This window comes from Fukomys damarensis, unplaced genomic scaffold (genome assembly GCF_012274545.1).
Source record: "Fukomys damarensis isolate Sample0158 unplaced genomic scaffold, DMR_v1.0_HiC HiC_scaffold_16, whole genome shotgun sequence".
NCBI lineage: Eukaryota > Metazoa > Chordata > Mammalia > Rodentia > Bathyergidae > Fukomys > Fukomys damarensis.
Genome location: NW_022900928.1, coordinates 106,251,875 through 106,270,119, shown reverse-complemented (window position 1 = coordinate 106,270,119; position 18,245 = coordinate 106,251,875). Strand labels below are relative to the sequence as shown.

At 43.2% G+C, this 18,245-nt stretch overlaps 1 protein-coding gene across 6 annotated transcripts in view; it reads right to left on the bottom strand.

Moving 5' to 3' along the window:
- Nucleotides 1–18,245, bottom strand: part of Nrp2 (neuropilin 2) — a 123,197-nt gene that overhangs the window by 22,229 nt on the left and 82,723 nt on the right. For 2 of the 6 annotated variants that reach the window (XM_010616108.2, XM_010616109.2), the window contains exon 16: nt 7,589–8,994. The exons of the other annotated variants lie outside the window; for them this stretch is intronic. In XM_010616108.2, the coding sequence (XP_010614410.1) occupies nt 8,711–8,994 (284 nt within the window). In that variant the 3' untranslated portion in view covers nt 7,589–8,710. Of the gene's footprint in view, nt 1–7,588; nt 8,995–18,245 lie in introns of those variants that run through there. 6 annotated transcript variants of the gene reach the window in all.

The window sequence follows — 18,245 nt, the reverse complement described above, 5'->3', positions numbered from 1 at the left end:
AGATCTGAATACCTGTTTCTTCCCCCCTATACCAGCTGTTGGAACTGCCTGAGAGAGGCAATGGGGAGGTGTGCACCAGCCTGTTTATGTACCTTCTTAAGGCACTTGTTGGTAGTAAGGAAACTCACAGGGACACAAAAGTTCTTTGTATTAAAAGAAAGCTTCAATCACCAGCACACAGCCAAGAATCAGACTTTGGTCAGGGCTGTCTCTGGCTTAAACCTGACTCCACACTCCCTTCATTACAGGAGCTGACTGCTTTCTGTAACAGAGAGCTCTAGTCCAGGCATCCTGTTAACGAGTCCTGGGGCCAGAGTGAGACATTACTATTGTTGAAAGCCAAGGCCTGATATAATATGGTTCCAGTTCTAGACCAGAGCCTTTTCGGGGCGGGGGGGTAAGTTGATGATATTAAAACTGCTCAACTGTGCACCATTACGAAGAGCAGACAAAACAAGGCATTGTGTATGTGGGCTGACATCTCTAGACCTCATGTTCATGTCCCTTTCTTCCTGAGTTGTATGTTTCAGTCTGACATCTAGGAGGCAGCAACCCTAGATTTTTGGGCACTCCAAAAACAGTCCACAAAGCACATATATGGTTTTAAGTATTACCCATTATACTCAAAGTCAAGTCACCACATAATTATGATTCTTTTGTCTCAGCACTCAACAGAAATCAGGGCAGTGCTCTTAGTAAAACTGGCAATTTGGACAACCAGGTCTCTTAGCTTCTTTTCCTCTTGCTACTGCTTGCTGGAGTCATGTGGGGCCAGTGAAGTTGCTAACAAATATAAACACCCCACTAGAAAACAACTTTACTGTCTGGCTGTTCAGTGCCTTTATTTTTGGTCCCAGTAGCCCTGACCTTCCTTGGGAGGAAGCTAGATGCCCTGAAGGTCTGCTCCTCTTGGGGCCAGTGTGGGGAGAGGGTCCCAAGACCCCAAGGAATTGAGACTTTCTCTTGGCATCTGTGTCTACCCGAGCCTGCTGCACAGTGCTGTGCACTGACCTTAAAGGATGTTTTTGACATGAATTTTTAAAGAGAAAACATAAATAAATAACAGCCAGGCACAGCGCAGTCACTATTTGGAGAAACCAAGTGGAACTCATTAATCATGGAGAAGATCTGTTTGCTGAAGCCAGGGACAGAATTAAACTGCTTTGCTACAGCTTCTACTTACAACCAGGCCCACATTCTCTACAAGTTGGCAGTTTAAAATCTAAAGGAAAACACTTTCTGAATTTAAAATTCCCTTTAGCTAAAACAGTCAAAATTTTCCTTTTCAAGCTCTAAGTCCATTTTAGAGAAAATGCCAAGGCCACAGAGGTTATATGGCTTGTGTGAATATGGCGGGGGGTCTTAAACCAGGATATCCACTAGTTTCTGTTGCCTCCAAAATAGGGACAGGACCCAGCCACTTACTTGCAGTATCTATTTAAATGATAGCAGGAATGCCACCTGACCCAGAAATTATATCCAAGAGAAACAGATGCCCCAAAAGGTAACTTCAAGGATGTTCATTACAGTATTGTTTACAAAGGTAAAACAAACAAACAACAACAAAATAGACACAACCTAAATGCTCACCAGTGGGGGAGCAGTTAGTAAACCATGGCATATCAACACTATACAGAGAGCTATGCAGCAGCTAAAAAGGATGGGGTAAGTCTGTTGGTGTATCTTGAAGTATCCTCAAGACATTGTCAAATGAAAAGAGGCAAGTTGTCCAATCAAGTGAGCAAACACTGTCATACCATTTATGCAAAACAAAACAAAATCCCAGCTAACCCAAACTACATATTTGACACAAACACCTATGTTTATAAATGTATAAAACATGGCCTGGAAACCAGGCCTCAAATCATGTCTGGTGTTACCTCTGGTGAGAAGAGTGGAATTGGTCAACAAAGAAATGGACTTTTGCTTTTCTGTATTATTGTACTTTCTGAAAACACAGCCGCAGATAAGTTGTGAATTGAAAAGAAAGAGAAATTCAGCCAGTTATTATCCTAAAAGTTCTCTCAACAACTTCATTCAGATCAACAACCACTCTTGCAATGTGTCTCCAAGAAAAGATATTTTCCTACCCTAAATCCAGTCCTGCCTCTGTTGCTGACCCTTCCAATGGTCCCTCTCATTTCTTGGTCCAGTGCCCATGGAAATTTACTTTAGTTTCTTTGTCTACCAGGGGTCAGTGTCAGAAAAACCCAAGAAAAACTACTCCAGAGAAAGATGTTTGTTAGTCTCTTGCTCTCAGGTCTCTGGGTAGGAATGGCTTCTGCTTGTCCCCAAACCTCCTAAGTTCTCTATTACTCCACCTCATGCTAAAAGACGTTTTGCTCTTTGGTGATTTCTCAAATCTTTTTCCAGTTAAGTTGGAGGCCAAATAGAATTCCAAGCAGTCAGTGCAAACACACTCTGGCTGAAGCTTGTGGTCAGATGACTCCTAAGGGTGCAGGTTTCTGACTAAATGACCACTATACATGCTCTGGGGCACCTGATCTGTGTTAGGCTTAATTAACTGCTACACTATTCCTGGCTTTTAGCTTATTTATATAAGGTATTTTCCCTCCTCTGCTGATGTAAGATCATCAGCTGGTGTTCCCCTCGCTCCTCCTTTTTCTCCAGTTGGATTTGTTTTGTGTTTTCTTTGGGCCATCAATGAAGTGGATGAAAGCCAAATTACAGCTGTGAGAGCCCCAGCGCTCTGCACAATTAAAGAGAAAAAACAAGCCCGCACCTACTGATCTGCAGTTTGGCTTAGAAGTACAACCCACAATGCAGACAAATCAAAACTTCAAAATGAAGCTCTTTTCATCACAGATTAAAAAAAGGCCACAATGTGTATGCAAAACAACTGCAGAGGTAGTGAAAAGAGGCAAGGAAAACAAACACATTGGTTTGGACAGAGTTTGGGCATCGGAGCTAGGAGGACAAGTGGTTGAAGCAAGAACACACATTTAAACCGTCATAAAGGACAAGGTAGGAACATAACATATCATGCTGGGCCTTGACATCTGGTATTTATGACCCATAGAAACATAATTTCTGTAATATTTATGCTTGGGCTAAGTTGGAAATACACTAAGGAATGCTTACTGTTAAAAGTTCAATGTGTAAGATTGGAGTTCTAACAGTCTTTGCCATTTAGGGGGAGAAAGAATATCCCTAAAATAAGTCCTGGAACTAGAATCAAGATGGCGCAGACCCCAAACGTGGCTCCAAAAACAGTAATACTAATGGATCATGAATAATGGCTCATTTAATTCAGTCTGGCAAATTTGGTTCTAGGTCAGCTCAGGAGGAGGTTGACTAAGCCTGGGTCTTTGCTTGAAACACTTCTGAGATGCTTGCACTTTACCTTTTACTAATGGGAACAAATGGTTGTAAAGAAAACCAAATGTTATTTAGACAAAAAGAGTAACTGTGCTTGGCACTGGAGGAACAAACAATGTTCTAAAGTTCTAGTCATGGACATTTGATTCTCTTCTCCTGTAGAGGACAGATACCGACACCTCTTCAGAACTACTTGTACAAATAGATTCCTGTAACATCTGCAGTCCAGAAGCTTGACTCCTTTCACCGGCACTTGGAGAAGCTTTCCAGCTATAAAAGTACTCCTTCCTGGATTCAAGTCTGGATAAAACCTAGGAAAGAAGGACCTTGGCAGAAAGAGGGTTTGCTGGGCATGTGCCTCTCCTCAAGACATTTCAGGATGGTTCTTGGACCTCTGAGGAAAGCTCTTAGGTCAGTGGAAGACTTCAGATACACCTCACAAAGGTGGAGTTGTGGAAAACCCTTTTGTGACCAATTCTTGGCCCCTATGTAAAAACCTTGAACCTTCGGGAGACATCTTTCCTGTATATTTGTTTTCCAAATCTTCCTCTGATTAAAATATTTTCTAAGGTATAATAGACAATGTGAAATAGAAAAGTGGGGGCAAAGGGGAAGGGGAAGGGAAAGGAAAGAAGGGAATGGGATTAATATGAGAAAATGAAAAAAATGGAAACAAAGTCTTTGTAGATAGGGAGGGGTGGAGGAGTTGAAGGGAGGGCAGGGAAATGGGGAAAATATAAGAACCAAGATGGATCATGCAAAGGTACAAATTTACAGTGATGAATGTCATTATATTGTATACCTTAAATGTGCCAATAAAATTAATTTTTAAAATGTTTTTAAAAACCTGATCAATTTTTTTTTTTATTGAGTTTATTGGTACATTTAGGGATACAGTACAGTTACATTCATTGTTGGGATCATGTACCTTTACATGGCAAGTCTTGATTCTCATTTTTTCCCCTTACCTCTGCCCTCCCTTCACCCCCTCCTCCCCTCCCCATCTACAAACACTTTATTTTCATCTTTTCATTCTCTCACATTTTTTTCTTTTCCCTTTTTGTTCTTCCCCTACGTATCACACCTTCCCTACACCTTTAGCTCCTTTCCTCCCATTTCTAAATGTCAGTAATCTTATTAGAATCTTATGCATTGTTGCAGAATATTCACACCAGGGAAACTATTTGGTATTTACACATGTGGGACTTATTTATTTCACTTAGGAGTATATCTTCAATATGTATCCATTTTCCTATGAATGAATCTATTCTCTCGCTCTTTACACCTGATCAATTTTTAAAGAGGAGGACTGAAGAAAAGTACTTATTAAACAAGACCAGGCTTTTTGACTAAGTTTCCCCAGGCACAAGGATTTTCTAGATTATTGTATTCCTCTTATGAAATGTTCTACTCTGATACTTCCTGGTTCACAAATACTCGTACAATTATCTTCATTATCCTTCAAAAATGAGTCTAGAATACCCGAGCCCTGAATATACTACAAGTTTCTGACTCTTCCCCCTACTGGGAAATCACTCATAAATTAGAAATCAATGTCCCTATGGAAGTAATAATTTGGAAGGTGAGAGTAAGATGTTGCTGCTGCTTTGCCAAAGGAAGTGAAATGTCTTGGTAGAGCTGAATACATGATTCATCTTCGCTCCTCCTGGGGCCCTTTGACAGCAGAGCCTACTCTCTGGGGATTTGCCATCAAGAGAAATTTTGTGGAATCATATTTAGCAATTTAGCACTTAGCAACTTTCACAAAATCCCACACCAATCATAAAAGTTGGCTCAGCCACACAAATTGGATAAAACTCCCCACAAGCGGTAACAAAAATAAAAAGAAGGGAGAACTGGCATTTAGCCTTTAAGGAGAAAAGCCACCTGCCTCCCACAGAAATGCCCCGTAGCTCAGAAGCACTGTGTAAACTTTGGAAACATTAATTTGTTCAAAGCCTACACTTCAACTTTGTTCTCACAGGCAAAGAGGAAAAAAAAAAAACCCCAGATGTTTGTATAAAAATATCATTATTTTATTACATTCCACACAATACATTTTCAAATAGTTTCCAACATCCACAAGTTATTTTGACACACAGGCAACAGAGCAATGCAAGGATGTAACAGTTATAGGGAGAGGGGAGAAGAATAGGAAGTAAAAATCTTTAGGTGTTCTTGTTTTGCTGTTGTTCTTTGGTAATTTTCTATTTTATAGGTATTTGCTTGCCTGCTAGTTTCACTTTAAGGATAGAGCCTTTTTAAAGATGGGGTATTAACCTCAGAATTATTACTGGATTTCCTATTTTGGTTGTGATTCTAAAAACCCAGGGACAAGGGAAAAGACAATTTTAGCATCCTGTTTTGTCAGTGGCAATGCTATGATTTTTCCTTTTTCTTTTTCTGCCTTGGCCAGCATTAGGTGCTGTGATCGCTAGCATAATATCAAGGAAGGGCCTTTTCTTTATAACCCCAAAGATAAGGGGTCCCGTTCTGGAAGTTTTGTCATGAAACCTCTACTAAGGCAAAAACTTTACTAGCTGGAGTTAGACCTTCACCTAATCCATTCACTCATTCATATTTTAATAGTTGCTAGCACCTCTTTTCTTCAGAGAAGCAACTCTAGACACATGCATGCATGCATTCACCTGTCCAGGCCATTTTTTTTTTTTTTTTTTAGAAGAGAGTGACTCTTCTCTCCTTCCATAAAATACAGAATTTTGCTTTTCAAAGCTGCAAGGCATGGCATTTTACAGTGGAGCTGCCTCTTTTAGCATAGTATCTGGATAATACTATGAAAGTTGCTGGCGTTGCGGGGAGAGGGGGAGAGAGAGAGGAGAGAGAGGGGCCCAGCTGAGTATGCTTTAAGATCCACCAAGATCGGGGAAATCTCATACTGTCGATTATGGCATGGCACGCACAGAGATGATGAGATGAGGCTGCCTGGAGCATGGAGTAAACACATAGCAAGTTTACAAAGTTGTTGCCATCTTCTTTTAAAGATGGAGAATCCCCAAGGGAATATGGTAACCTAGCCAGTTGCTACCCTGGCTGGTTTTCCCGGTCTGGTTTCCTGATGCCACGCTTCCACGGGGGGCCCACAGGAATGTCGGTCACCTGGAGGGAATGTCTGGCCCCAAAGGCTTCAGTGGACATGGACACCTGTTACACAAACCCCTCAGTGGCTGCATGTCGGCCACCACAGGGCATCCTGAGCTGCTACCCTGTCCTGCTCCCTTCTCTGTCTTCAGGTGGGATATGACACTTCTAGAAATATCAAGGTAGCCAGGCCTGAGGCTTTCATCTTTCCTTTTCATGGCAGGGCTGTTGTGGTTGAGACCAAGTAGCTCTTTGAAATAGAATAAGAGTGGGAGAGCACTGTTCTTTCAGGAGGATGAAGTGAACCAGATGGGAAAGCTGAGTGTTGAGTGTGTAGTGTGCTGGAGGGACCTAATGTGGATATTCCAAAAGAATGCTAAAAGGCTTTCTCCCAAGCAACCAAATTAAAAAAAAAAAATCATTAGCATTTTGCTCCAGAGGTACCTGGAGGCTTTCAACCCAGGCAACCCATTTTTTTAGTGAATTTTACACTTCCCCAGTGGATTCCTAGAAGGAAGGTAAAAAACAAATGCACCCAAGGCAGAGCTTTAGTATGCTACACTAAAAAATCTTAAAATGAACATGTTCCATCAATGAAACTGACTTCATTATGTAATCCACACTTTCCACATTATCATTAGGCTACTGCTTTCTAACATTCTGTGTTGCTTCAAGAGGACAAATGGCAGCAATAGATACATCTTTATTCTACCTTCTCTCTGACCAAGTGGCAACATCTGGATATGCCAGGTGAGCCTATGAAGATGTGTTTGCTAGATGCTATGAGTGCTCTAAGGGGTAGCACAGTGGAATATTTAAACAAACGATTACTTTCTATTCTTTCATAATATTTAAATAAGATGTGGACAAGCCTTATATTTTAGTGGCTATAGATTCAGCCACACATTAACATCATGAAAGGAAAACAAATGATCCCCCTTTCCCCACATATTTTACAAATGCTATTACAATGATCAATATAATACCAAAGAATGTTTTTTTAAAAACCTTCTTACTCTCATCCCACAGTGGACCACAATCAGGCCCAGGGTGAGATTTTAAAAGCCATTTTTGTCCTTCCTTTTCCCCACTTCTCTCCTCTTCCTCCTGACCTCATTTTTCTTTTCTTTTCTTTTTCCAATATCGAGGATCGAACTCAGGACCTTGCGCATGCAAGGCAGGTGCAGCGCCACTGAGCTAAACCCCAGCCCTCACCTGCTCTCAACTTAAACAGACTACTGCTTTTCCTACACCAGTCCCAGATTTGCTACTCTGTATGACTTACTCCATGATTGAACTTAACTGATCAAAGCTAAACATTCATTATTAGCTTCTTTTTTATAAGGCAACATGAGACAGATTTGCTTCAGGGCTGGAAGTAAAGATGGTTCCACACACACCCAATGGCTGTTATCTTGGGACTTTAAAGACACCCGAAGACATGACAAGGCGGTCACACCTGAGGGTGCTGGGGGAACCTTGCTCTCAATGGGGGATGGGAAGGGATGAGCCACACTGCATTCCATGTGGCCTGTTTTACTAGGTACCTGGAGATGACAATGACAGCCAACAGAAACCCAGCCAGAGCTAGATAAGGCAACAAAAAGCTTCAATCTCTTCTCCAAGTAAACAAAACATAGACAGCATATTATTTTTTTGTAACATGTACCCCAGGAGAAATAACAAAGAGTGAAAGGGGTCCTCTCTACACACTCAGCCCCCCCACCCAATGAAACATTCTTTCTCACACCCACACACACACACATAGAGGTATTCACACGCGAGAGTGTACACTATGTACAAACACACGAGCCAGGCTTCCCTCAAGACGCCTGGCAGCCTGCCCACAGAGAGGAGGGGTGGGATAAGGCAAGGGAGGAACAAGAGAACCAGTCTCTGGAGCGAAACCAGCTGAGCCATGAGTGGTGAAGTGCTTAGGGGTGGTCTCTTCTCATCGTCCAAGATGCAGCATTATAGGTGGGGTTTGTTGGTGCAGAATCACAAAAGAAGGAAAGACGAAAGACACAGAGAGAGACACACACACACACACACACAGAGAGAGAGAGAGAGAGAGAGAGAGAGAGAGAGAGAGAAAGAAAAGAAGCAAAGAAAATGAACCCAAGGAGGATTGGTGGGTGGGCTCAGGGTTGGGGCCCGGGAGAGAGCTGTCTGTGAGTTCACACAGAGACTAGGCGAGGAGAAAAAAAGTGCAAAATCGAGGCCACGGGGTTGCAGTCTTTCTCGTTTGTTTGAGTGCATCCTTGCTTCGCCCTCAGCAGTGCGAGCCGCGGTGGTCTTGCTCTAGCTTAATGGTTAGGGTGGGCTCCACCGCCAGAGGGGCCCCGTTGGTGTAGTGGGAGGTTTTGTAGGTGATGGAGTGATCAGTCTTCTTGGCCGCATAGCGGAACCGGTGGTAGTGGAGCACCAGGGCCAGCGCGACGGAGACCAGCACCAGCACCGCGCCCCCGGCGGCCACCACGTAATACCAGTAGGCTGGGACCGGCGGCACGGGCACCGTGTCCACCGTGGGCTCGGTCCCCGGCGGGAGGGTGCCCCCTGGGGGAGAGACACAGAGAGTGTTGCTAGGCTAGAGTACGAGGACTCATCGAAAATTATTTACAAAAGAAAAGGAGAGAGAAATAGAGGAACACATTGGTACATGCTTTGGGGCACATGGGGAAGGGGATGGAAGGAAGGGGCGATTGTCTTTGGTATGTGCCAAGCACTTTTAAATGCTCCATGTCGTCCCCTACTTAAGCCTTGGTGGGGGAGGGATCACCACACCCACTTGGTGGGTGAGGAGACAGAGGCTCAGAGAGGTTCAATTAACCTTAGTTATTCCGCTGGTGAGTAATAAGTAGGAATGCAACCAACAGCTGTACCTTACAGAGCTGTTTTTTTTTCCTGTTTAACCATAATGACTTAATAACATATAGAATTCTCTCTCTCTCTCTCTCTCTCTCTCTCTCTCACACACACACACACACACACACACACACACACACACAAATACACACTGGTATTAGATTAGGCAGATTCTCCAAATGGGTGGAAATGCCATATTTGGGCTGGCTGGCTGGCATTCTTAAACAATGTATTAATTAGGCTGGCAAGACTTGAAGGTAAATTCCACTTTGCCTTGCCAGGGCTTCTGTGCCCACTGAAATCAGCCTGGTCTTGTCTAAACAGGTCAATTATCACTGTCAAGCAATGACTAATACATCTTCTTTTAATTTAATTGGATAGAGGATTTTGAAAGCAGATCGGAAGGGAAGTTACAACAGAAAATGTGGGCACAGTGCAGCAGAGGGTACAGGAGAGGGAGAATGAGTGAGTGAGGGGAAAGGGAAGGAGATCATTCTCAATCATGGGAAAGACTGAGCAGGGAGGAGAAGCTAGCTGGGGATTTAGAAGGCAGCCTCATACACTGGCCAGCCTCTGGTTGCCATGGAGATGCTGTAGTAGATTTAAGCCCAGAGTAACTCTGGGGAAAGACTGGCTAGAGTCCCACTTGATGCAAAACAGTGCTACAACTTGATTCTCCCAAAGATTTACATCAGATGAGAATCTGGCCCAAAAAGAGACTAGATGCTTCTGAGCTTGTCAAAACCAGACATGATCTTTACCTCTGAAAAATGATGTATGCTTAACCTCTGAAAAATGTCTCCCTAGCTGCCTTATCAAATTCTGGTGGCCAGAAAGATGTATCCTCTCTACCCATAGGTACCCCAGGAGGCAAGCCATGGGAGGGATGTGCTGCTACCTACTCTGTGGGTGTGTCTGGGCTCACAGTGGGACAGGGCTCAATTATATCTTCTGCCCCACCACCACCACCACAGGAGCAGGGGAAATCACTCTTATCTTGGTTTCTACCTAAGGGTATATGAACTAAAGCTGAGGCCTCTAATTCTGAGTCAGTGTTCCTCAATTCCTATAGCCTGAACCCCAGTTTTAATTGGGGAACAGCTGAGGGAGTATATATCTTTTAATATCTTCTCAAAAGGGTTGGAAAATGAGGCCATTTTTTTTTTCTTGGAAGATCTTTCTTTGAAAGACAGAGAGCAGGTGATAATATGGGAGAAGATGAGGCTGTAGAAAGGGGCCTTTGGGGGATGTCTTAGTTACTTAGTTTGTTTTTCTCATCGTGGAGATAAGATACCCAACACCCACAGTTAAGTGAGGAAAGGTTTATAAAGGAGGAAAAGTTCTTTCTTTGAAAGATCTCTGCTTCCTGCAGTTTTGGGGATCTCTTCCACTAACACCTAGGTTCCCTGGTACCTCTTGGGTCCTTATAAGCCCAACAGCAGTGTTCAGCACACAATTTTGATAGCAACAGCCATGTGTCTAGGGTACAGAGGACCCCAGAATCCTAGGTCCCTTATGGCTTGGGCCTAGATATCCTCCTAAAGCCTCATGTGGTCATAGGTGGGCCTTTTTCAAAGGTAGATGAATCTAGACTGTGTGATGCTGGGATCAAGGGTGGGTGATTATTAGATCAGTCCACTGACTGCTTTAGCACTACCCTAAGCCCAGTAGCCTAGACAGAGTATCAAAGGGGCAGAAAGAAGCTGCTAAGGCCCCTTGCTTGCTTTGCTACCTTCTGCCCACCATGAACCGTTTCTCCTGAGATGCCTCTCTGCCATGACACCCTGCCTTGGAGCCAGCTGATTATGGACTGAAACCTCTATAAACTGTGAGCTACATATACCTTTCCTCCTTTAACTTTGGGTGTTGGGTGTTTTGTCTCAGCAATGAGAACAGTAACTAAGACAACCCCCAAAGGCCCCTTCCTACAGCCTCATCTTCTCCCATCTTATCACCTGCTCTCATTCTTCCTTGAACCATTTCTTTTAATAATTTTATTACTATAGCTGAAAATGGACCTTCTGATGCTCATTCTCTCTCTTTTACTTATAGTCATATTGGAAATTATGCACAGAAACAGAAGGAGAAAGCAAGGCACTGATAACAATTCCTTGATATGGCTAGCTTGTGAGTTGCAGTGAATAGGTCATGATTCAGGTCACCAAAGTATTTGCTGCCTGGCAACTGTCCCACCATTGGATTTTTATATGAGCTTACAGAAATACACAGGAATAACCAAAGTGTACAGGGATGGGCCTGATTTCCCCAGAGCCATTGCTCTTTTCCTCACAAAGCATCCTTGGCCATGACTCCACAATGAGGGCCATCTTCTAAGAAGAGGAAGGAAGGTGGCAAATCCATTATGTAAACCCACTCTAAAGTGCCTAGCCAGACCACAAAAAGGCAGGGGCACACATTTTTGTTAAGCAGAGCACAGTCATAATTACCTATGCTCCCTACATTAGCACAAGTTTCCACATGCTTGCTTCCACCATTAAATACACCACCCAGGGCTCAAGTGCTGGGCTGGGGAAGGATGACACCTCAGTTCTACTCTTAAAGCACTTCTGATGATAGAGAGAAAATTGGGCCCCAGTAGGAGAATCTGCCTTCTTGCCCAAGGAAAGTTAAATCCCAATGTGTAGACTTTGTGTTCAGAATTGTGGGTATAGGTCTCTCGGCTCTGAATTGTGCTGTTTTGGAAAACAGATTCCTTTTTAGTATAAGACCTTCTTGCCAATACCCCTTTCCCTATGTTTATCAACACGTATAGAAGATGTTAGTAACAAAAGCCATTTGGGGACATTACATTGCTTCCTTAAATGTTTTCCTTAGGTAGGTATTTGGAGAAATGAGAAAATACACTATGTGAATTTATGCTTTTAATGTTAAGAGGGTGAAAGAAAGCAGGTACAACTAGCAATGCTTTCCTCACCCCCAAGGAGTCATCCCTAATTTTTCAATGACTTACACTTGAGGGACACAAGTTTCTCAGAATACCCTTTGGCTAAAAAGACTCAACTCTCAAAGTAGTTGGACTGTGTCAGATGGGAACCTGGTTCTGTCCCAACCTTGACAAGGCTGACAAGGCTGTGGTTTGCAAGTGAATGGAAAGGGAAGGTAATAAGTCATTTGGGGTTAAACTCTACCCAAAGCACTTTTCCAGTCAACAGGAGACATCTAATGAATGCCAGATGGATGGGTGAATAGATGGATGGTTAGATGGATGGATAGATAGATAGAGAGATAGACAAGATGGACAGATAGTTAGAGGAATACATTTTGGATGAATATTCAGACTCTCAGACAATGTTGATGACCCACTAGTACTTCACAGAAAATGCTAGAGATTCTGCTCACTCATATGGTACCTGAATGAGGTGGAAAAGGTGCCCATATTGGGCAGATGACACCTGCACCAGGTGCCCAGGTTGATGAATAGCTTGATTTTAGCCCCATTTGCTCCCTTAGCCATATAAAGTGTCTGGGCCAGTGTTTTACAACAAAGAAGCCTGAGTGAGTTATTCCAAGCCTGGAGAAGGGATGCTGGTGAGACTTCAGCCTTGCCTAGAGCTAGCGATGGGCTGGTAAAACTTGCTCCATGATTTCCCTGACTTCTGCCACTTATTCACGTATCTTTCTCTTTTCCAGTTGGAAACCATTTTCAACTCCTGAACTATTTTTCATTAATTTCCAACCCCAGTCCTCCACAAAGTTTTCTCATTGTTTGAAGTAATGAAAAGCAGGTTATTTAAATCATCAATAACTTCACATGGGTTTGCAAGGTTCAGCGGGCTCCCATCTATAAAATGTTCTGAGCCCCTGGAGAAAAGCAATGTGAATGCAAAGAATTTGAATTTTGAAAAACAATAAATTCTGAGAGGCCATGCATGGGGAAAAAATTGCATGTTAGGTAGTGTTCCTTCCATTCTTGTTTACAAATAGGATCGCTGATTAATGAGCAATTAGGAAATATGGCTGTAACAACAGCTACACTGAGTGAACAATTTCTGTGCATTAGCCACTGGTCTATGGTCTGTACATGAATCACTCTTTGTTTCTCATGACCCTCAAGTAGTAGATATGAGGACTTGAGAGGATAAGTGATTTTCTCCTGGTTTCCCATACAGGAAAACAGAGGAGGAAGGCAGGGCAGCACACAGTGAAACCCAAGAGAGGCCCACATTGTTACTAAGGCAGGAGGAGTCAGGACTAGAACCAGGTAAGTGAATCTTTAGCCTGTTTGCTTTGACCTGTCAGTTAGCTAAAAATACATCCCAATGGGACAAACCCAGCCCACTGCCTGCTTTTATAAATAAAGTTTTACTAGAATGCAGCCATCACCTTGTGTTTCCCTACTGCCTATGGCCACTTTTGTGCTACAGTGGCAGTGTTGAGTGCTTGCAACAGAGACTGCACATCTTTTCTCTAAAGCCTGAAATATTTATGATCTACCTTCCATTAAACAACAGTAGGGACAGAACCAGAAGTGTTCCTTTCCCTTGCCACCTCCTACTCTGAAACTGTCAGGATGGGTGTGTCTCAGGATCAGGTTCTCACCACAGTCCTGAAATGAAAAAGCATCTGCTACAGCTTTGTCACCAGGGCCTGGAACAGTCCCCCAGGTTCTTAAAAGAAATATTTTGAAAGACACCAACAGTGAATCTTCACTGTGAGCAGAAAAAGCTCTTTGCACATAAATACTGTTGTAGGTTTGGCCTGGCCTGCCCAAGTACTCCTTTCTGTACCTATTGAAAATGAAGTGCTGGTGATGGAAGATTTCAGGAGAAAGGTTTATGTAATTTGTGAGATTAAGCAAACAACAGAAAAAGCTTGAATTCTCTAGCAAAGTTTATAGAAGATAGTAGAAAAATGTGGTCACACCCTTTAATCTGTTTGGAAAAAGAATGTTGAAGTCAAAGCATCCCTGAGAAATGACTTTTTCCATTTGTTTTATGAGCAGTGTATGGTGGGAGGGTGGCTGGAAAATTTCAGTGAGCTCAGAAACCCTGTGGGCCTCCCCATCTGTGTCTACCTAAAAATGCTTTGAAATTCAGATTCCTTGACTGGCTGAAGTCTCAGACACTTCTTGACCTTCTTTGCAGCTTTTCCTTTGTGTTCTTGGAGTGAGAGATTGGTGAGAAACATTTTCTTCTGCCCTTATTCAAACTGATTGGAGCAGCTGTTTAGATGAGCTATTTAGATCTGCTAACAACTTGCAGGGCAGGGACAGATTCCACCTCTGTGATGGGAGAGCAGCATGCACACACGACAACGCCTCCTTGTCCCTGTGCAAGGATGGCAGGCAAGCAGTTGTGCGGTTCGCACGTCTGATCTCCCTCCTGCCCGGCTCAGCAACACCTTGCCTTCATCTGGCAGCTGGAAATGTGGGGGAGGAGGAATCACACACCACAGCTGCCTATCTGGAGCCCTGGCAGGGTTTAAGAATACTTTTCTGCCTTTCATCAGAGGATTACGTGCTTGAATACTAGTTAACCCTCTCTTCGTCTCACAAGTGCTTCTAGTAGAGGGAGTCAAGGGGAAAAGGAAATCCAAGGAGAAAGGAAGGCAATCTGAGGCTGGGCCTGGGGCCTGAGTCCTGGGACATGGGATGTTGCAATGATGGGCAGGGCCTCTGGGAAGCAGGCAATGAGGGTGAGGCCAGGAATGGGAAGAGAAGTAGGAGTACCACACGGTAAACATCAGCCAGTAGCACCAAGTAAACAGAGCCAAAGCTTGAGGCATAGATGGTCAGCCAACTCTAGCGCACCCCCAAAATCACCCTTTGATGCTCATTTTCTCCTGGTGCCATCCGGATGAAAATTAAGGAGGACAGTGGAAGGGCACTCTGAAACCCACGAGATGAGGTACACTGCTGTCAGGTATGATCAGACATAAACCCAGGTCCCCAGCTGCCTACAGATTTGGCTGTTCCTTTGAGCACCATCAATGTGAACACAGCCTTGCCTGGATTTCTGTGGGTAAGAGGTGAGGCACCAGGTCCATCTCTCTGCTTCTGCTACCTTCAAATCCTGCAGCCTCCAAAGCAAATAAAAACTCTGGTCTACACTATGAGCTGCTAAAATTAATCACCTGGTCAACAACAACTGAACTCTGATTATGGGCTTTATATATTTTTACTGGCTTCTTTATTATTCTTTTTTCTCTTATTGAAAAAAGAAAGTATTGGGTAAGAGGAAATAATCCATCACCTTAATCACGCCACTTTTCAGTCTTTTTTTCTTTCCCTTTATGCACAGTTTTTCATTTGCTAAAGCTCAAATGCTAGAAAAAGATACATGACAGCACCATGTTTATAGTCACTGCTTATAAGAAAGAAAAGAAAAAACGCACACCTAGGCTATATTGTTTAAGAAGTGACTCATAACAACAACAAAAAGATCCTTTTTTTTTTTGTACCTGGTTTTGAACTGGGGCCTTGTGCTTGCAAGGCAAGAGGCGGCACCACTGAGCTAAATCCCTGGCCCAACAAAAAGGTCTTAAAAAATTGTATGGCAACACAGTTGGTTCAGTCTCTCTTCTCCGCCTACTTTCTGTACACAGCTTTCTCTTCTCTACAGCCTCTCCAACTCACACCCAACTCACACCCTGGTATACAATCTATGTGTACACAGGAAGCATACAGCATAAGGCAATTAGAGTAAAAACACAACGTGATAAAGTAAGAAATCAGTAAGAGCCACAAAATGAAAGACACTTCAAAATATATAAGATCAAGAATATCTAATAAGAACATCTAATAAGCCCAGGTCCAAAAGCCACTTTTATTGCATTTTCCTAAAGATTTACCAAGTGCACATTGATCTCTCCTAATGAATGCGATTACTTTTGCCCAATGGTTATAATGGGAAAGAAAAACAATCTCAACTCACAAAACATAGTAACAATGTAAATGCCTATTGCTAAGGTTTTTTTTTCAGCATTAGCTTTCCATATCTTGCCTCTTCAAATATGATTTGTCTCTATTTCCCTTTTTTGAATGAAAAATTAGTTTTAGACTCTCAGAGAGGGGTCCTGCCATTTTTCCCAGGACTGGATCAGAAGGCGTATCACTCCGTTAGATGGAACAAACACAGTCCTCTTTCCTCAAAGTGAAAATTTTGCCTGAGTGAATACACAGAGCACGCTGCATACTCAGAACACTGAGGTCAAATAGGCCTAGGTCCAAAAGATGTGACCCTTGAAACTCCGTATAAAATGTGCAATGTGATCATGATGACCCCTTCTGAACTCTGATTCTGCTCTGGACTCTATTCCTGGCTGAGTTTCTGCTCTCCAAGACTTGGTTGCCTCCTTCCAAAGGTGCTTGCCAGCCAGCTTCACAACAACAGCCATAGGCTACCCTGTGCAACTCGCACCCTTGCCTCTGCAGAGTCCCCGGTACCCATCAGGAGCGTACTGGAAATTCTTACCTCCAAGCTATTAAGCCCTGTGCTTATTTTGGCCAAATGAACACTGCCACTCGGGTGAGATTTAGGTATTTTTTTTTACAAGAGAACATGACTGGATCACGCTGCCCGGTGACACGCAAGGCTTCAATGAAAGCATGTGTGCCTGGTTTGTGTATTCTCTCACGGAAGCAAAGCTCTTAGCCTTCATACTTGTCAGTCACAGCCTGACATGGTGCTTGCACAGAATGGCGTCTCTGTGGCAGTTGTCAGCATGTCTTGAATCAGCCTTTCTGAGAGCTTTGAGTCTCAAAAACCCAAAGAGTCAGAGGAAGCAATATAAGCAGGTTTCTCTTTCCGAACATAAGCATTACCTTGGGTCCTGAGGACTAGAACTAGAATTCAACTGGAATCCAAGTTGTTCAATGTGAATTTCAGCTTTCCTTTTAATACTTTGGATTTGCAATCACAGAAATCTTATACCCAGAGACCACCGATGTATGGACGTGAATAATCTTCATATTTTAAAATGTAATGGGGAGTGGCATGGGGTTTGGTGAGGCCAGGAATAGTAAGAAAGAAAGAAAAATCCATTCTGCATGGCTGTTATTCTCCTCTGTGTTGTTACTCTCCCCCCTCATTGATTGTCTTAGAGCTGTGATGAGTGGCAAATCAGGTCCAGGGATTTGGAATCAGGGAGAACATAGGTGGCAAACCAGGAATTCATCTCTTTCCAACCAGGGGTGGGGTGGATTAATGGGTAAAGACAATGTGTTGAGAGGTAGGCTACAGAAATGGCTACCCCTATCTTTGAAATGCTGTCCCCTGTAGGGTTCAGCCCAGCCACTACCAACAGGGTTCCCTAGCCCTCAGACTGCTCACAACAAATAGGTTCTGAAAACTCCCTGTCATTAGGTGATGGTGTCTCAGAGTATGTTTTACCCTCTGGCCAACTGCAGGGTAGCGTTTAAAGCAGCTCCTAAGTGTTTAGCTTTAGCAACCTGGACAGAAACTTTGATGTCAACTAGCTGGATTACAAAGAGGGCAGGATGTAGAACCCACCGCATTACAAAAGCATAAACATAACCATCACCCAAAGTTGAAGCCCTTCCCTTGCCAATAAGGCACACATCCTAAATTAGTCTTTCTTGCTCTGCTTCCCATTTCCTTTTTAAGAGAGTAACTGTCCTTTTCTACTTTTCAGCCCTGTATCTAAAGTGCTCTCACTGTTACCGAATGTGCCTCCTTATTCCCTTTGCCAGACTCCATCTTCTGACTTTGTCAACTCCTCTTCATGATCACCATACTCCTGTGTCTGTTCCTAGCATTCTTCTCTCACAAGACCCCCAGCCTCTGGACCTCCCTGAAAGTTAATGGAGACCACCACCTTGGTTCCCTGGAGCCACAAAGAACCCATTTTCAGGCTAAAATAAATCCTCATCACCTCATTTCCCTTTTAATTTATTATGGGTTTTTTCTTTTCTTTCTTTTTTTTTTTAAATTCAATCTTCCCAGCCTCTCTTTTCTCACTAC